The 19,980-nt window shown below is 45.0% G+C and overlaps 1 protein-coding gene across 2 annotated transcripts in view; it reads left to right on the top strand.

Annotated features, from left to right (window-relative positions):
• The window catches only part of CERT1 (ceramide transporter 1), an 81,007-nt gene that overhangs the window by 9,759 nt on the left and 51,268 nt on the right, over positions 1-19,980 (top strand). For both annotated transcript variants that reach the window (XM_056848413.1, XM_056848412.1), the window contains exon 3: positions 17,892-18,008. In XM_056848413.1, the coding sequence (XP_056704391.1) occupies positions 17,892-18,008 (117 nt within the window). The remainder of the gene's footprint in view (positions 1-17,891; positions 18,009-19,980) is intronic.

The following is a 19,980-nucleotide window of genomic DNA, read 5'->3' as shown; positions in this document are numbered from 1 at the left end:
GAATCACTTTGTTATCTTGCCCAAAGCTTCCCTTAGCTGTCTCATCTAGCCAGTATGAAAGAGGAGACTTTCCTTTTAAATATAATAATTGCATGTTGCTTCTTTTCTTTTTTGTTTGTTTGCAGGTTCAAAGGAGGTAGTATTTTTTAATGTACACAATATCATATCTATATACTAAGTGCAAAGTTGGCTGAATCTATGGATACTTAAATTCAGTGACTGGAACTGTGAACAGGCCAGACAGATCATTCTACAAACCTGAACAACATACCAGGTTTGCAGAAAAATATGAAATTAAAAAAATACATTGGGGTTTAAAAAACCCTAAACTGATAAAAGGAGTACCTGTAGCTTTAAGCAACAGGTTCCCTCAGTGCTGTTGCTTGACAGCAGTATTTCAGGCTAGGTTTCTGTGAGTAAAAAGGCAGGGGGAGAGTCCCTTCCAGGCCTTTAGCCTTTGAGGGAGGACTCACTGGGGCCGGGCCTGACTGGGGTTGCCATCTCCAGGTTGGGAAATTCCTGAAAATTTTGGGGTGGAGTCTAGGGAGGATGGGGTTTGGGGAGGGGTGAGGTCTCAGCTGAATATAATGCCATAGATTTCACCCTCCAAAGCATTCATTTTCTCCAAGGGGACAGATCTCTGTGATCTACAATTCAGTTGTAATTCTGGGAGACTTGATACTACTTGACTTGCATGACTCAACTAGGCCTGGCTGCTTGCTAATGTTCAACAGCAGCCATGTTATGAAAGCCAGTGTGGTATAGTGGTTAGAGCTTCAGAGTAGGATCTGGGAGACCCAGGTTTGAGTCCCCATCTTGCTGTGGAAGCTTACTGAGTGATTTTGGATCAGTCACATACTTTCATCCAAATCTACCTGACGGGGTTGTTGTGTGGGTAAAAAGGAGGAGAGGAGAATAATGTGAGCTTCTTTAGTCCCCACTGTGGAGAAAGATGGGGTATAAATGAAGTAAATAAATAATAAATATTAACTGAAGATGGAAGGCAGATAAAATATATGTTGGTGAATGACTGAGAAAGTGACAATGAGGCAAGAAAGGGGAGAGGATGTAGGGGTTCCTAGGGGAAGGGATAAAGGAAATTGTGAATGGAGGGGGATACAGGGGAATGTGAGGTGCCCCCTTATAAGTCCTTGAGGGTTCCCTACGATGCAAATGGGCCTGGCCCAGTGGCTAGCACCACACAACTGGGCCACAGTTTTCCTAGGTAGAGGCTGCTGGGGTGTGTGTGAGGAGAGGGAAAGCTTAAGCAGAGGGGCAGATAAAGGTAGGTTGGGTGGAAAAGAGATACGGTTGCCCACTCCAGGTTAGGAAATACCTAGAGATTCTTTTTTGGGGGTGGAGCCTCCTGAGGAAGGGAGAGACCTCAGAGGGGTATAATACCAAAGACTCCACCCTCCAAAATAGCCATTTCCTCCTTGTGAACTAGGGTTGCCAGCCTCCAAGTGGGGGCTGGGGATCACCCAGAAGTACAACTGCTCTCCAAATAGCAGACACCAGTTCCACCGAAGAAGCTGCTTTGGAGAGTGGACTCTGATGCATTATACCCTGCTGAGGTCGCTTCCCTTCCCAAACCTTGTCCTCCCAAGGCTCCATCCCAGGACTTTTACAACATGAAGCTGGCAAACCTGAGGGTGAACTGTACATGGGGGATATGTTGTGATTCTAGGAGAACTCCAGGCCCCACCTGGAGGTTGGCAACTGTAAAAGGAGAGAAGGAAGCAGGAAAATGGGATAGGCTATAGGGGTTTTCAGGAAAGGGAATGTACTGAGGGAGGGGGAAATGAGATGTAAGTACTTGCGGGTCCCACACTTGTGGCAAAATAATATTCATAAAAACCAGGAGCTAGGAAAGAAAAACTGTGACATTACGTTGCAAACATATTTACTAAAAGGGGAAAAAATCAAGCAAGCAATATCCAGTAATTTTATCTTGGGAGGAAAGTGTCCTCTTATAGTGGCTAGTGGAAGAGGGGGGGACTGAGGTCTCAGGCATCCCAGGAGGTCTCAGGCAGGGTAGCAAAGGGATCAATAAAGTTAAAACTGCTAAATCTGATCAACACTCCATCCCGTTTCAAATGGAGTTCCCTTTCTTGTCCATTTTACAGAGTTAAATTGCAAGCAGGCAATGTTTATTAAATATACTGCCTAATGCTGGGCTTTTAATGCTTGGTTTTGTTTTTATCATGTTTTATTTTGTAAGCTGCCTCAAGGAAGTTCTATGGAGAAGCAGCATAGAAATTTTCTAAATAAATAATGTCCCAAATTGTTTACCAAACCACCTTTTAAAGTTAGTGTCTGAACCAGAACTGAACTGCGGCATTAAAATATAGTGCTGAACCAGAACTGAACCCTAATTGCTCAAGATGAATGGTGTTTAGGACTTCAAAGGTGAAACATCATATTGTGTCTGGAAATTAAATAATATCTCTCACACATCTTTTAACATTGATAACTTATATTAAAACAGCATGTCCTAGTTAGTAATTTAGCTACTGGACTGAGGACCAGTTAGTGTCCAAATAGTCATCAGAGGCAGTCCTTATTTATATATATTACAGTTTTATAACTTGGGTGTTACAAGAGCATAATTGGCATGGCTATTGCTGTTAATTGGTTAAATCACTCTGATGATTAAAACTGTAGTCAAGAAGGGGGGAGAGCATCTTGTTTTGTAGATGATGAATGGATCTGTCATAATAGACACCAAATTATAAAAGGTTATTTCTTAGTGAGTGACAGGGGAGAAGGAATGTTTCTTCTAAGAAGGCATTTGCTACCCTTGGATTTATGAGTAAAAAATACTGTTTTGAAAATCTATTGCTTGACCTTTTGGAGTACACATTTTATTGACTGCAAGTTTTTAATTGATTAAACATTGCAACCATAATTTTAAGCAAGTTTTACAGTTATGAGTTTCTTCAAAAATTGTGGTTTGGGGAGGACACTGAGAATTCTGTTGGATTCCTTGCTTTACAGAGATATAGCTTCCGTGATTACCCGGAGAAGGGGAATTATTATTAAACTGGTTTCACTCTGTGACATAACTTTTTATAGGCAAGTCAGAGAATATTTTATTGCCAGTTTCCAAAGCTCTTAGAATGCTAGTGAAGTGGTACATCTGCTTTATCCCATAGCATCTGCGTTCATGAAAGCAGGTGGATCCCAAACTCCCTCTAGCGCCTATTGATAATACATTTCAGTTGTCCCTCTATTTAAGATTCACTCATTTACTATAGTACCACCAATTAAACTGGTAAAATTTGTCAATCACAATGTTGGATGACAAAGGTGGTAGCAGAGGGATTAGGTATGAAGACAACAATATTGCTGCAGTTCATTTTACAGTTGTGAAGAAAATGGGCTTTTATAAAATAAAACTGTAAAGACCTCAAATTGAATTAGGTTAATTTCTGTTAATTTGGAAACTATTCTGTACAGTGCCTTGTGTTGTGTCGTGGACCAGTACATAAAGTTGTGACCATACAACGGTAATTAATTGTATCTAAATCCCCTGTTGCGGGAGACCAAAAGCACTTCCACATGCATGGGCAACATGTGGCAACCCTCCCCCAGAGCTCCCATATCCATGCTGATCCTGAGGAGCTTTTGACAAAAGTCCAGATCAGTTTTTGAGGTACTTTGGGCTGCAGCAAACTTTAACCAAGCAGAACTTTGCTTTTGTGTTTCTAGATCCAGGCCAAAGTGGATTTGTTGGACTATACAGTGCTAAATTTAATCACTTCATAAGAACATGTAAACCAGGGGTGGGGAACCTTTTTCCTGCCATTTGCATATTTATAACATCATTCGGGGGGCCATCCCGGATGTAGAGCTCCGGGGGGGGAGATGCTAGGGTTGCCAGGTCTCCAGCCACCACCTGGAGGTTGGCAACCCTAGTAGAGGAAGGGAGGGAGAAGGAAAGAAAGAAAGAGGGGGGAGGGACAGAGAAAGGAAGAAAGAGAAGGAAGGAACTGGGGAAGGAAGGAAGAAAGGGGAAGGGACGGAGAAAGAAAGAGGAAGGAAGGAACTGCGAAAGGAAAGAGAAGGAAGGAACTGGGGAAGGAAGGAAGGAAGAGTGGGGGGAGGGACAGAGAGAAAGCAAGAGGAAGGAAGGAACTGGGGAAGGAAGGAAGAAATGGAAGGGAGAGGGGGAGAAAGAAAGGACGGAGGGAGATGGCAGGCCCTTCTCTGGCAGACGCGCTGCTGCTGAGGGTCCGCCTGGCCCTCCACAAGAACCTGAGGAGGAGGCAGCGACGGCAGGCAAAAATGGCCGGGGAGAAGCGCCTGAGGAGGAGGATGGCGGCGGCGGCCTGGAGCTGGACTTTTGGGAGCCGCCTGAGGGGGACGAGGAGGAAGGCGGCAAGGAGCTGCTACTGGAGCCTGGAGGAGGAGGCCCAGCCTCGTTGCTGCTGGCCTTCCCACCGCCTGTCAGCTGTTGGGTGGAGAGAGGGAGGGGGAAGAGGAAGAAGCCAGCTGTGTGCATGTGAGGCAGGAAGCCTTCAGCCCTGCTGATGCACGCACACGCGGGGAGGAAAGCGGTGTGTTTGCGCTCTTCCCTGTCGCCCCCCTCAAAGGCCTCCGCCAGCTGCAGCAGCACCGAGCCCAGCCCAGGGGATGACAGCGGCCACAGGGAGGGCAGCAGCAATGAGGACGGGCCTCCTCCCCGCCTTCCTCCTCCTTGTCCCCCTCAGGCGGCTCCCACAAGTCCAGCTCCAGCCCGCCGCCATTGTCGTCCCCCGGGCTGGGCTCAGTGCTGCTCCCAGTGGCGGAGGCCTTCGAGGGGGGTGGCAGGGAAGAGCGCCAACACACCGCCTTCTCCCACCCCACATGCGCACGAGCGGGGCCCAGCAGGGCTGAAGGCTTCCTGCCTCGCGCAGGCACGCCTGCGGCTGGCGTCTTCCTCTTCTCCCCTCTCTCTAGCTGCCCAACAGCTGACAGGCTGCTAGAGGAGGTTTAAAGGGCGCCGCAGCGTTCCTGCACACTGCGGCTTCCGGAACAGTTTTGGGAAGAGCCGTGCTGGGCTGTGTTTCAATGGCAGGGCCCTGGAGCTCCCGGGGGCCACTGAAAATGTCCTTGCGGGCCTTTTACGGCCCAGGGGCCTGAGGTTCCCTACCCCTGATGTAAACAGTCAGTAGCTGTGGAATCTTTTTTTTTTTTTTTTTAGGGCATCCTTGCACTGCTCAGTGATAAATCAGTGTCAGTCCAGTCACTCTGATACGGTTCATAATTTTTTTGTGGAATTTTATACAATAGTATGCAAGTTAATTATAGTCCTAATATAAATATGAGTGGCAACCACCTGTTTCAAGTGAAACTGACACATTCAGACCATCATGTTAAAACAGATGATAGCATAAAATAATTTATCAGAACTACTTTAGAGTTTTGAAAAAGTTATCATCTCCTGCCCCATACCTAATTTATTTCTGGATTATTTAGAGAAGCCATTGTTTGGGAGTCATGATGGAACTAGAGGGGAAGTAGGGGTGGAAGCAGTAAAAACCTTGTATAAATATACTGGATGTTGCATTGCAGAGGATATCACCTCTTTACAACAAAGGCTGGGGTTTGTTTCCTTTGCTTCACATCTAAAGTTCGTAGAGCAGGAACAGTTTCTTTGACAGGTTTAAAAAACTATGACCTAGTTTGACAGAAATTCTGAACTTTCTAATATCCTCTTGATTTTTAATATTAGCAGCAGCTTCTAAATGTCTAGCTATTCTTACCAACATGGGCAAACAAGGACTGACTTGGTTCCAAGGTGTAATCTCTGAGGCCGTCTTTTGGTTAACATTGATAATTTTTTTTCTAAGTGCATTGTTAATAAATATACTTTGTGGAACAATTGACGTAATTCTTTTTGTTTTACACCCAAACACTCAAAGGAGATAAGTGTGGTACTCCTAAATATTTTGAGGGCAAGTGCTGCATCGCTTGCTCTGCAATGTATATGTTTCATCTTTTCAAAAAGCAGAAATCTGTTAGTGGGGATTTCCTACCACCATAATGTGACAAACCTTAGGGAAGAGGTCCACAGCGTAGTATGCATGGGCACCATGGCACCCACCTACACCTTTCCTGGTGGCCACCGAGTGCTTAGAGAAAGGGGTGAAGCCAGATGGGGCTTTTGCCCAGCAGGATTTCTGATTGGTTGTTGGCGATTTGGTTGGCTATACAGTTTTTTTAAAAAATAACTAAAAGGTAAGCTGTGTGTAAGCAAGAAAATAATTTTAAATGATATGCTCATTTTAAAAGGCATCCTGTCGATGTTTAAGATTTACTATTAGAATTATGCAGAATTCCTTGACACTTTGCGGTTGGCTCCACCTACTGCAGCAGCCATTTTGTGGTTGCATCCACTACCCTGTGTCAGAATACCAAAGGGGTCTGCAGACTCAAAAAGGTTTGGGATTCCTGCATTAGCGTGTCCTGCTAGGGCCATTTCTGCCCCATCGTATTTCCCCATACCCTGTTTGCATTGTTTTCTTTGCAATGTAGCCTCTTCTTTCCAGCAGCAGCAACTCTGCCTATTGCTGCTTCAAGTTATGGTGAGAGTCACTGGGTGCCTAGGTTACCAGCAAGTGTTCAAACAAGGCTAAATATTGAACTAGAGGCATTGGATGAGAGTTTTACGGATACGGAGGACCACCAAAAACAAATTCTAGATCAAATTCAAGTAGGTTCTAGATCAGGGGTGTCAAACGTGCGGCCCGTGGGCCAGATCCGGCCCCTGGAGGGTTTTTATCCGGCCCGCAGAGCTGAGGAACCTAGTCCGCCTTTCCCCCCTCCCCCTGCCTTTTCTGGGCTTCCTGGGGCCCATGCCTGGCCGGGGAGGGAGTGAGGAAGGCTTCTGCCCAGTCATGCCGAGGCCCTCCCGCAGTCGCGCAGGGCCACGGGCCCGCTGGTGTGCCTGGGGGTGGGGTGGAGGTCCTCTCGTGGTTGTGCAAGGCTGGGGATGGGGTGGAGGCCCTCCCGCGGTCGCGCAGGGCCGCTGGTGCGCCCGGGGGTGGGGTGGAGGCCCTCCCGCGGTCTTTCTTTCTCTTTCTTTCTTCCCCTTCCTCTTTCCTTCCTTCCTTCCTTCTCTCCCTCCCTCCCTCCTTCTTTCTTTCTTTCCTTCCTTATTTATTATATGCGCATGGCCCGGCCCGACCAAGTGACATTTATGTCATGTCCGGCCCCCCTAACAAATGGGTTCGACACCCCTGTTCTAGATCAAATCAAGCCTGAACTCTTCCTTGAAGCTAAAATGACTAAACTGAGGTTATCGTACTCTCTTCACGTTATGAGAAGACAAGACTCAGTAGAAAAGACAATAATGCTAGGAAAAGTTGAAGGAAGCAGGAAAAGAGGAAGACCTGACATGAGGTGGATTGACTTTAGTTTTCAAGGTTGTTAACGATAGGACGTTTTAAAGGACATTAAGCCATAGGGTCACCATAAGTCGGAAGCAACTTGATGGCACTTAACACACATGCAACCTACTGTTGTAAATTGAATTTGGCTGCAGTGTAACTCTACCCTGCTAAGATCTGTGAGCTTTATGGAACCTGTGAAAAATGTGCAAATATATTTTGTAATCTCAGTGGATTTCATTACTACATATAGTATTAATTTATTTACTGCTATTGTTTTTTATATTTCTAGAGTTCCTAGGTCCAACAATATGTTCTAAAATGTCACATGGAAGTCTGTGAAATATCCATTAAAGAGTAGCCCTGATTGCATTTCACCATGAAATAAAACTGACAGTATGCTTGCAAGTTTTTATTGCTGGTTCAGTGGTAAATTAAGGGTGAATTCACATAGCAGAGTCCCTTTTACAGCACAGTGAGATGCTAAGTAAAGCCACCAGCTTCCAAAGAATAAATTAATGAAAAATGACAGGAGACGAAGGCATCATATCATACCTGTGGTGAAAGATCTGTACTGGCTTCCCATCTGTTTCCAGGCACAGTTCAAAGTGTTGGTTCTTATCTATGAGACCCTTAATGGCTTGAGGCCAGGGAACTGGAAGTATACCTCTATTCATATTGTGCAGCCTGCCAATTTAAGTCCTTTTCTGAAGCTCTGGTCTCTATGCTACTTGCAGCAGAGGTGAGTGGTGACCAAAGGCATTGTTTTTGCAGTAGTGGAACCTCACCGTGAGAATACTCTCCCCCATAAGACTTGCCTGGCACCTACTTTCCTTTCATTTAGATAACAGCTGAAACATTTATACAGGCTTTTAACAAAGGGGTTTATATCTTTCTGTTCTTTTGCAGTCTTGCATCTGGCCTTAGGACGATTTTATCAATATCATTTTAGGCTGCTTGATGTATATATTTGAGTTACTGTTTTAACAGCTGTGTGTTAATGGTTGGCCTTTGTTTTAATTGTAAGATACCTCAAACAGGTCTCTAAAAGGTGGCATATAAATGTGCTAAAGAAATAAATGGTGCCCTCACAATGTATCTCTTAAGATGAAAAGAGCAAGAATCCAGTAGCACCTTAAAGACTAACAAAAATATTTTCGCAGGGTATGAGCTTTCGTGAGCCACAGCTCACTTCTTCAGATATTGAAGTATCTGAAGAAGTGAGCTGTGGCTCACGAAAGCTCATACCCTGCCAGGAAATATTTTTGTTAGTCTTTAAGGTGCTACTGGACTCTTGCTCTTTTCTACTACTGCAGACAGACTAACACGGCTACCCACTGTGAATTCCCTTAAGGTGAGTTAAGGACACAGAGCCTTTAGCTGGTTAATTTAAAAAGCAGGTTGTTGGAGAATCAGCATAAAAAATTTCCATATACATAATTTACAAGCTCCTAAAAGTTTGGAAGCAGTATTTAGTTTGAATGCTAATACTAACTTTATTTATTTACATCATTTAGACCCCACATTACTCCCCATTGGTGATCTCAAGTGGCTTACATTGTTCTCCTCCATTGTCTCTTTAACAATCACCCTGTGACGTGGGTTAGGCTGAGAGTGTGACACAGCAAGCTTCTATGCCAGAGTGGGGGTTCAAACCTATGGATCCTAGACCAACAGTCTTCAGCAATAGCCCAGTGATTTTGAGTGTTTGTGTTTGGGATTTTTGCCACAAGATCTGAATGTTCCTTGAGAACTTAAGTCGTTTAAACACACACCCATAAATAATAGGGAGCTGCCTAATGCTGACTCATACTATGGATCCAACTAGCTCGGTATCATTGCTGATTTCTGGTGGTAGTTGTCTGCATTTCAGGCAGAGAGAGATGCTTGTCCAATACTTGTACCTGAGATCTCTTAATTAGAGATGGGACCTCAAACCTTTGATGTACTACGTGAGTTATCTACTTCCAAGCCATTGCTCTTCCCCTTCTTTCAGTAGCAATTTCCAGAGAAGGAGAAGCAAAAGTATATTAATTAGCAAGTTGTGCTAATAACACTGGCCCCTCAAACGGGGACCAGATGCTGAATGTTGTGTTCTAAGTGGCATGTGGTGTTTGGCTTTGTAGTTTGAGCTGTAAAAAAAAAAGAGTGTCTTTTTTGGACGGGCATTAGCAGATGGATTGTTGGTGCCTGGTTCCAATAATTATTTGCAATAATTCACAGGTGGCTGTCTTTTTATTTGCTGATCTAAATGAGAGAACATTGCTTGCTGCCCTGCATGTGCTGTAAAGATTAAGATGCATATGGTTATAAAGAACAAATTCTGCTGTTGCATGCTAGCAGTTCATTTTTTAGAATATTCAAGAAGGCCTAAGGCTGTTGGCAGATAAACTGCATAAGATTAGGGTAGAGAAAGGTTGGCCTATTTCTTGCTCCATTATAAGAGGCTGAAGCTCTTCCTTTGCTAAAAAAAAGTCAGTATATTAAATATTCTTCATTGAGTTCTCTCAGTTCCCTAGTAACTGACCCTACTGCTGAACTGCTAACACTTCTATTTTAAGCAGGTTTACACCTTTCTAAGACCATTGACTTCAGTGGATTTAGGAGGGTATAACTCTACTTAGGCACGATTGGGCATGTTTCATAAATGAACAAAACATAGGTTGTTACTGAAACATGTTTAGGAAATCTTCTGGCTTATGTGTTCCCTTCCTCGATCACTTTTACACTAGAAAATTGTACTTTTGTGGCACACTGTAATTTGTCATTTTGGCTGATTAAACATAGTTTGACCCCCATTTGGAGGGCAGGAACAAACCACAGCTTGTAATTTAGATGAAAAGGCAAAACAATAGTTTGCCACAAAGGTTTTTAATTTTTCCACTATGTGGTAGGGAACATAAGCCTGAGGGATTCCCCATGCTTGCTTCTGTATCAGCAAACTATGATATGACATTAATTGTGAATTTTGCATTCAGAATCTTGAGAGATTAGCTAATTTTGACTGTTCACTTAACTTTTTTTACACAAAGCAAACTACAGAGGCTGGTACTAGCATTCTTAATTCAAAATGTTCCGCTCTCAAATGAGGGGAGAAAGAATAATTGAATTGGATGCTGTTTCTGATTCTCTTCTAAAGATTACTGTAAAACTGACATTCTAAGCAATTATTGCTCATTAAATCACCGGCATGTAGATGTTTTGGACCCCTTTGGAGGGAGAGAGGAGATGCAGTTTTTTAAAGTTGCTAGTTCTGTGAAGTTGTAAAAACTCAGTTCCAATAGTATTAGTCTTGACCATTTTTTTAGTCTTGACCTTTTTTTAGTCTGGCTTCAGACCATATTTCAGGACTGAAACTGCCTTTGTTAATGACCTGTGGTGAACAACTGATGGCGTCTGCATCCCTATTTTCATTCTAGATTTCTTGGAGAACTTGGATACCACTGACCATGATAGCCCTCTGGCAGGAATGGAGCTTAAGGGACACTACTTCTTCCTGACAGAGTTCAGAAAATGTTGCTTGGAGACTAGTATTCCACCTATTGATTTATAGGGTACCACAAGGTTTAATTATCCTATATCTGGTTTATTTTTAGCACCTTTTTCAGAAAATATTAATGTCTAAAGCATATTCAGAATATTCAGAAAACAATAGAATTTTAAAAAATAATTGAAGAGTATTTTCAGTGGGTTACATCGGGGAGGGTGCTCCTAAGTGGAGCAGTTTTTTTAGAGCTCATTGGAAAGCTGGAATTAAAACGAACTTCCTATGACTAGATTTGCAAAGCCTAGTTAGTTTGCCAGGAAAGCCCTATTACTAATAATCTCACTTTAGCTAAAGGCACATAAAACAGGACAGACTCAGCAGGTCTTAAACCATAGGCAGGTTCATATGAGCAAAACCAGCCTTTCACTGTTTGCCATGGTCCCAAACTGTATAGGCCTTCAATAGTAATAACCAGCACCTTGAATTGGTGTGAAAGAATCGGTAGCCAACAAATTTGAACCAACACTGATAGTCACCCTGGAGGACCAACAAAATGGCATAGAGGCCCTTAAGAGAAAATGCAAATAAGCACATATTGTTTAAAAGAAACTTTGAATTCACCCCCCCCAACACAAGTTTGTTTGTGTAAATTTTGTTAAATTAATAGTTTCATGTGGGCCCTGAAAGAGTTCCGTAGGGCCTGCAAGACAGAATTATTCCACCAGGCCTACAATTGAGGGCAACCGCAAGTTGTCATCTGTGCTGGCCTCCCTACTCCCACCTTTAGTTATTAACTATGTGGGGGCCCTCAGTGGCTTCATGCTAATTCAGCGCCATCTTGTTTTATGTATTGACGTTTTATTTATTAATGATTTTGTATGGTTTTAATGGATGATTCTTTATGGTCTTGTTGAATTTTGTATGGATTTGTTGTTACCCACCCAGAGCCCACCTTTAGCCAGGGACTGAGGGCAGCATACAAGTCCAAACAAACAAATAAATAAAAATGGTCTGCTTTATAGAAGTAAGATTTTGTTTAAAGTGTCTACCCTATTTTACGTTGTAAAAAAGCCCCCATCTCTCACCAAAACTAGTCTTTTTTGGGAAACTGTTCTTCCTATTTTTACCTTTATTTGTTTAATTAATCTCCCCCCCCCCCGGGGGACTCAGGGTAGTTTACAACATTTAAAAATACAACACAAAATAAAGTAAATACAAATAAAATGCAAATAAAAGTGGTAAATAGAACAATAAAAGCACTTAAAATATCAACTTCATAAATTTCTTGGAGAATTAAAACAACTGGTTACTCCCAAGTTTGTCTCATTAGCCAAAGGCTGCACAAAACAAAGCAGCCTTACATGCCCTACAGAATGCTGAAAGATCCCGCAGGACACAAACATCCCCGGGGAGCTGATTCCAGAGAGAAGGGGCAACCATTGAAAATATCCTTGCCCTGGTGGTTGACAAGCAGGCAGTTTGTGGGTGAGGCTCCTGTAGAAGGCCCTGTGATGATCATCTAAGCAGTAGGGGGTGTCATACTGGGAGAGGCAGACCTGCGTGCCCCAGAAATGAGTGGCTCTGAATATTTGGAACAGCAACTACCGTATTTTTCGCTCCATAAGACGCACTTTTTTCCTCCTCAAAAGTGAGGGGAAATGTCGGTGCGTCTTATGGAGCGAATGTGCGGACTCCCACCCCTCCTGCCAGCCGGCTGGGTGCGCCCGAACGCAAGCCGGCGTTCCCGCCTGGAAGGCCAGCTGGGAGGCGGGGTATTTAAACTGCTCTGCGCTGCCTGCCTAGGCAGCGCAGAGCAGTTTAACCTCCCCTCCCCGCACGCTTCCCGTTCCTGAGCCTCAGAACAGTACTGAGTAGACAGTACTGACTTGGATGGACCGAGGGGGGGGGGTCTGGTTCAGCAGAAGGCAGCTTCCCGAGGAGGGGCCCGTGGCTCAGTGGCAGAGCCTCTGCTTGGGCATAGCAGGAGGCCCCCGGTTCAGTCCCCGCGGGGCGCCTCCGCTCCCACCCGCCCCTGGCCCAGGCGAGCCCGGCGCTGCCAGGCCTCCGCCTCCCCCCCACTCGCTGCACGGAGGCCGGGCGGGCAGAGAGCGAGGACGGATCCCGCTGCCGGGACGATCCGCCCGGGCCCCCCTCCCTCCCTCCTTTCCCCCTCCCTCCCCCCCTCCCTCCCTCCCCCTCCCTCCCTCCCTCCCTCCCTCCCTCCTTACCCCTTCCTTCCCTTCTGCTCGCCTGGCCTCCATGCAGCAGGGATCGCCGAGGGGGAAGTGGGAGAGGGGAAAAAGGAAGGCCGGGGTGGGGGGTGGGGTAGGCCTGAGGGGAGACACCGCCTTCGCTCAGCTTGGGCGGGGGCGCTTCAGGGCCGGGAAGCACGGGGGGGGGAGGCTTAAACCCCCACCGCCCCCCTTCCCGGGAGTCCTCACAGGAAGGAGGCCTGGGCCGGGGTGGGGCGGCTCCTGCTGCTGCTGGGTTCCTGGGCGGACGGCGCTGGAGGTAAGCAGACCCCTCCCCCTGCCCCGGCTCCCCCCCCCCGGCTTCCCCCCCCGGCTTCCCCCCCCCGCGGGTGAAGGCGGCGTCTCCCCCTCAAGCCTACCCCACCCCCGGCCTTCCTTTTTTCCCCTCTCCCACTTCCCCCTCGGCGATCCCTGCTGCACGGAGGCCAGGCAAGCAGAAGGGAAGGAAGGAGGGGGGAGGGGGAGGGAGGGGGGCCGGGCGGATCGTCCCGGCGGGGGGATCCGGCCTTGCTCTCCGCCCGCCCCGCCCGGCCTCCGTGCAGCGAGTGGGGGGGAGGTGGAGGCCTGGCAGCGCCGGGCTCACCTGGGCCAGGGGCGGGTGGGAGCGGAGGCGCCCCGCGGGGACTGAACTGGGGGCCTCCTGCTATGCCAAGCAGAGGCTCTGCCACTGAGCCACGGGCCCCTCCTCGGGAAGCTGCCTTCTGCTGAACCAGACCCCCCTCCTCGGTCCATCCAAGTCAGTACTGTCTACGCAGACTGGCAGCGCTCTCCAGGGTCTCAGGCAGGGGTCTTTCCCATCACCTACTTGCCTGGTCACTTTAACTGGAGACGCCGCTGGGGATTGAACCTGGGACCTCCTGCATTCCCAGCAGAGGCTCCACCACTGAGCTCACAGCCCCTTCCCCATGGCTCTCCAGGGTCTCAGGCAAGGGTCTTTCCCATCACCTACTTGCCTGGTCCCTTTAACTGGAGATGCCACTGGGGATTGAACCTGGGACCTCCTGCATGCCCAGCAGAGGCTCCACCACTGAGCTCACAGCCCCCTCCCCATGGCTCTCCAGGGTCTCAGGCAGGGGTCTTTCCCATCACCTACTTGCCTGGTCCCTTTAACTGGAGATGCCGCTGGGGATTGAACCTGGGACCTCCTGCATGCCCAGCAGAGGCTCCACCACTGAGCTCACAGCCCCCTCCCCATGGCTCTCCAGGGTCTCAGGCAGGGGTCTTTCCCATCACCTACTTGCCTGGTCCCTTTAACTGGAGATGCCGCTGGGGATTGAACCTGGGACCTCCTGCATGCCCAGCAGACGCTCCACCACTGAGCTCACAGCCCCCTCCCCATGGCTCTCCAGGGTTTCAGGCAGGGGTCTTTCCCATTACCTACTTGCCTGGTCCCTTTAACTGGAGATGCTACTGGGGATTGAACCTGGGACCTCCTGCATGCCCAGCAGAGGCTCCACCACTGAGCTCACAGCCCCCTCCCCAGGCTCTCCAGGGTCTCAGGCAGGGGTCTTTCCCATCACCTACTTGCCTGGTCCCTTTAACTGGAGATGCCGCTGGGGATTGAACCTGGGACCTCCTGCATGCCCAGCAGAGGCTCCACCACTGAGCTCACAGCCCCCTCCCCATGGCTCTCCAGGGTCTCAGGCAGAAAGGGTCTTTCCCATCACCTACCTGCCCGGTCCCTTTAACTGGAGATGCTGCTGGGGATTGAACCTGAGACCTCCTGCATGCTGAGCAGAGGCTCCGCCACTGAGCTCACAGCCCCCTCCAAAATACACATGAACACATGAAGCTGCTTTCTGATGAATCAGACCCCCCCCCCCTTGGTCCATTCAATTCAGTATTGTCTACTCAGACCGGCAGCAGCTCTCCAGGGTCTTAGGCAGGGGGTCTTTCACATCACCTACCTGCCCGGGCTCTTTAACTGGAGATGCTGGAGATTGAACTTGGGGCCTTTCAAGACCACCCGCCCCTGCCTGGCTTCCAGGGAGTCCCTAGAAGCCAGGCGGGTCCCCGCCCAATAGCTGAGCCTCGGACCGGGAAGTGGGGGGGGGGGAGGTAAAACTGTTCTGCTCTGCCTAGGCAGGCAGCGCAGAGCAGTTTAAAGACCCCCGCCCGGCTTCTAGGGACTCCCTGGAAACCGGACGGGGGTCTTTATTCAGCAGAATATTTTTTCTTGTTTTCCTTCCTCTAAAAACATGGTGCGTCTTATGGTCAGGTGCATCTTATGGAGCGAAAAATACGGTATATCATGACTCTATACCACCAGTGGTGGTGGTAATCCTGCTTATGTATAAAAGAGAGGGATGTCAGAAAATGTAAGTACAGTGTGGATAGAGTTGTTTGAAACTGCTGGCAAACTGTAAGTGCACAGGTACAGCTTGTAATGCATATCACATATTAGAATGCAGTAGGAGGTATCAATGCATTTATCATTAATTTGATATCACTAACTTTTACTCAGGTCTAGACACCTAATTTTCTTATTATGTTAGGTTACTTAGTACAGGGGTCCTCAACCTTTTCCAGCCTGCGGGCACCTTTAGAGTTTTGACACAGAGTAGTGGACAGAACAACAAAATGGGTGCCAAAGGAGGCAGGGCCAACCAGAAAATGTCAGGGAGTGAAATTATGCATCACTCTGGCCATAGCCCTTCAATGTTTCAGGCAGAAGCTCTGTTTAATAGGATGCCTTTTAAAATTAACATATTGTTTTAAAACATTTTCTTGCATACGCGCACAATAAGTATATATACTGAGCTAGCTCAGAAACCCCCCATCGGGCAGTACCTGTCTTCATTTTGCAGGCAACTAATGAACTTATGCAAAAGGAAGAGAGAGAAAAGCTTTTATTCTCCTGGCTCTCGCCTTCACATGAGCCCTTCTCTCCGGAGCCCAGCCATTTTTAACCTGCACTATTACTTGTAACAATGACAGCTGGTACTGAAGAGCTGGTGAGAGCTCATTGCATATGTATACATTAAGAGACATTCTGGCCAGAGTTTAATAGGAACATAAATGATTTTTGGAAAAGTGAACAAAACCGGATATTGTTATCAACTTCCACCTGAATAATAACAATACATTAAAACTGGGAAGACTTGGTGACTTCTATAGAAAATTCTGTTAAATGTTTTAACCCTGCATTAAGGCTTTTAACCTTCAGTCCAATAGTGTTTAGTTCGAATCAAGCCCTCCTGTGTTTTGAGAATATCACTCTGCTTCTGCACAGATAAAGTACTATGCCTAAAACGACTGCCTGCATTAAAAAGCCCTACCTGGCCCCACCCACCTTCTACAAATTCTTGGGTGCCAGGAAAGGTAAAGGTGGATCCCTAACTTAGTATAATACAACCCATATCATATTAATTACATATTAGTAATTAGTAATCACCTAACACATTCAGTCTGTGACAAGATCGCTGCTAGACATTCAGTTTCATGAGTATAGTTTCATTTGGCAAACTCTTCGTTGCAGCTGTAGGAAAAACCACTTGATGCCATTTCATCTTTCCTTTTGCAAGCCCTGAAAGGAAGAGATGACAAATCCATGGTTGAAATAATCGTAACCTCATGGAAATCTCTATGCATGCACACACACCTACAACTTTCTTTGAGGAACTGTGCATGTGCAGTTTTATTCCAAATAGCAACAAAACCAGGACTTGGGTCTTGAGATCAATAGAATGTATTCATTTATAGTTATGCACAATGTAATAGCATGTTCATTTGGGGAAAGGTATTCACCATAAGAGGTCTCTTCCAACATATTCAAAATAAGAGACTTGTCAGTGGTACTGTCCGTTTTTTAATTAACTAGGCGTTAATAAAATAATGCCAGGCAGTTACTGAAGGTATAAGACTATGGCTTTCTACTTTGAATAATTTATGATACTGAGAAAGTTTTATACTGCTACAGCCTCATTTTCAAAAAACAAAACTGGTCAAGTGCATGGAAGTGTAAACTATATAGCAATTGATAATGAGTATCCTCTTCCAAGAAGCCATGCTCAGGGGTTTGCTTGCAAGATATTCTGCATCTGGGAACCTCTCCAGGCTTGCAACATTTCCTGAGGTTTTTCATGAATCAGGCGAATCGTGTACTACCAAACCACAAGCCTCTCCAGTGTTACCCGGATGTTCTGTCTCCTTCCTATGCTTTTGCCCTAGTACTGTTTGATCCTTCGCAGAAGCATTAGATGTCAGGCATCCTGATTTGTAAGATAATGCTGCTGTTGAAAATTATGAAATCTTAGTGCATCTTAGGAGGAGGTCTAAGATGAGATACTTTTACCCATACGGATGGCTTGTTTTCTAGATCTATATTAATGGCCTTGTATTCTGAATTTTCTTGCGAAAGCTTGATAGCACTATAGTAATCATCTGTTTGAATACTCCTATTATGTATACAGCAATATATGAATAAAAATGGTTAACATAACTCTTGCTAGAATTTTTCCTTTGAAGGGTTTTCTTTCTGTACAGACCTTGTGATAGTTATGACTATATAACAACTTTCTAAGTGTAAAGGTGGTATTCTGATTTCTGGTTTCATTTTTTTTTTATTCTACATAGTAGAATTTTGCTGGTACTATCTGTTTCTTAGGTGATATGGTATGAAATTATGTTTTGAACTATTAAGAGATGTCAAAGAAAATGAAGCTGGTCAACTTGGAAGAAATCACTCTTAATATTTCGGACATTTTATAGTCCATTGTAGTTTATCTCCCTTATGCTGTATTTTAATTGCCTTAATTAGCTTGTTTTTTCTCCCCACAGCCCCATGATTTTGATGAGTGCAGATTTGACATTAGTGTAAATGATAGCGTTTGGTACCTACGTGCTCAAGATCCAGATCATAGACAACAATGGATAGATGCAATTGAACAGCACAAGGTATGGCTTTCTGTTTCTTAGTAATTAATAATGGTACATCATTATGGACAATCCTCCAGGGTACCTCTGAACAACTTAAGTAACATTTCTTATGTAAAGCAGGTGGTAGTGTGCTCAAGCACTAGCAATAGTGCTGTTTCCTATGTCTGGTTTGCATTTATTTTAACCAGGCTGACCCTGGTTAGCTTCTTAGATCTGATGAGATTGGGCGAGCCTGGGCTATTGAGGTCAGGGCCTATATTACATGCTGTTATAGAAATGAGTGAAATGGAAGATTTTGCTTATTGACAAATAAGATGAAAATGATAAATCATAATGAGAGGCTAAAGGTAACAGAGCTTTATTGTAACAGAATTGTACAGGAAAGCACTGTACAGAATTGTACAGGAAAGGGATGGTGGATTATACCATTTTGTATAGGATATCAGTTGGTTGCATTTATAACACTGTTTCATTGTTTTTTACTGATGTAATACGGGTTTTTTTCTTTATCAACAGTGTGCTATGTTTTGGTAATCTTAGTCCTAGTACATTGCTCATTCAGGGTCTCTTCATATTGATTGTATCAGCCTACAATGTGCTTATTCAGATATCTCTTTGTATGGACTGTTACTTATTTACACTGTGTAATCCACTTTGAGTCTCAATGAGAGAGGCAAACTGAATTCACAATAAACTAATAAATAATAAAATACAGATAAAATAACAGCTTTATCTGTGGAGATTAAATTGGCTGCTGATGGTATAGTTCAAAAATAAATTGTTTCAGAAGTTATTTGGGTTTAAACCGTGTTTTTTTTCACAGTGGTTGTTTTTGTAAAGAAGGTCCAGTCTAAAAGGTCTTACTGGTTTGATGTTAGCAGTGTTCAGTGTTATGGAGAGGGCTCTCTTAATTTAATGAAAGGTCAGGTGCCAAAAACATTCTTAACTAAATCTTATGATTAGTTGGTTAGATGTTGCATTTTTCTAACAGTCCAAAATAAATGGATCTCTGAGAAATGATGTGGGTGTGGAGAAGGAACGTTAAACAAACAGACTTTTTAAATTGCTGAACTCAAAAATAAAACAAATTCCCAAAAACTGAATAAAAATGTTTTGTAAATGGAGAACAGAAAGCGGAAAGTAGAAGGGGCAAGATCAAACTGAACTAGGGCGAGGCTTATAATAGTGTCTTCAACTATCCCTGCTCCTGAAATATTACTGATCTGCAAGCACAACTCATTCAGTTCTATCAGATATGCCCATAAACAAATAGGTAGGTCATGGGTTTCTCTGTAGTAGATGCATTACTCTGGAATAGCCTCCCAAAGCGGGTGCAGAGGGTGCCTTCACTGGCCATGTTTAGGAAGACAATTCTGTATCTGAGGTCATGAATTGTTTCCGCAGACTTGGGTATGTGTTTTAATCTGTGTGAGTTTAATCAGTGCACTGTTCTTATTTTGTTAATGGGTCTTGTAAGTGTTGTGTCCTTGCGTGTTGTGCTGTCAGCTGTCTTGAATCTAAGGAAATGAGGAAGGATATAAGTATATTACTGAATATGGAATAAAATGACAGAATATACCCAACCTCCCTACAAATTTAAGAGCTGTTTCACCTTATCATTTTTTGTGCTTTTTGTACAAAGAAGAGAAACTTGGAATCATTTTTGCCTGTTAAAATTGTGTGAGGAGAATCCAAATAAGAGTGCATTGTTAAAAATTTTGTGTATGTTTGTATATTTGTCAGTTTGAGGAATTTTAAGTTGGGAAGGTGATTCCCCCCCCCCCCCGCTATAAATTTGTTTTTGCATGCTGTACAGGGCTTTGGTCTTGTGGTTTTTTTAAGAGCACGTCAAGTCTCTGAAGATTTTGAAATGCTGCTTGTGATACAGCCTGAATATGTGTCATTCAAAGGGGAGGGGGAGTTTCACTTGGCACACTCAAGCTCTTGGTATGGCTGTAGTTCCTCCTTGGATTCTAGCTCATGATTATGC

Source organism: Euleptes europaea, chromosome 4 (assembly GCF_029931775.1).
Source record: "Euleptes europaea isolate rEulEur1 chromosome 4, rEulEur1.hap1, whole genome shotgun sequence".
NCBI classification, from domain to species: Eukaryota; Metazoa; Chordata; class Lepidosauria; order Squamata; family Sphaerodactylidae; genus Euleptes; species Euleptes europaea.
Note: the sequence above shows the minus strand (reverse complement) of the source record. Positions and strands in the feature narration are given on the sequence as shown.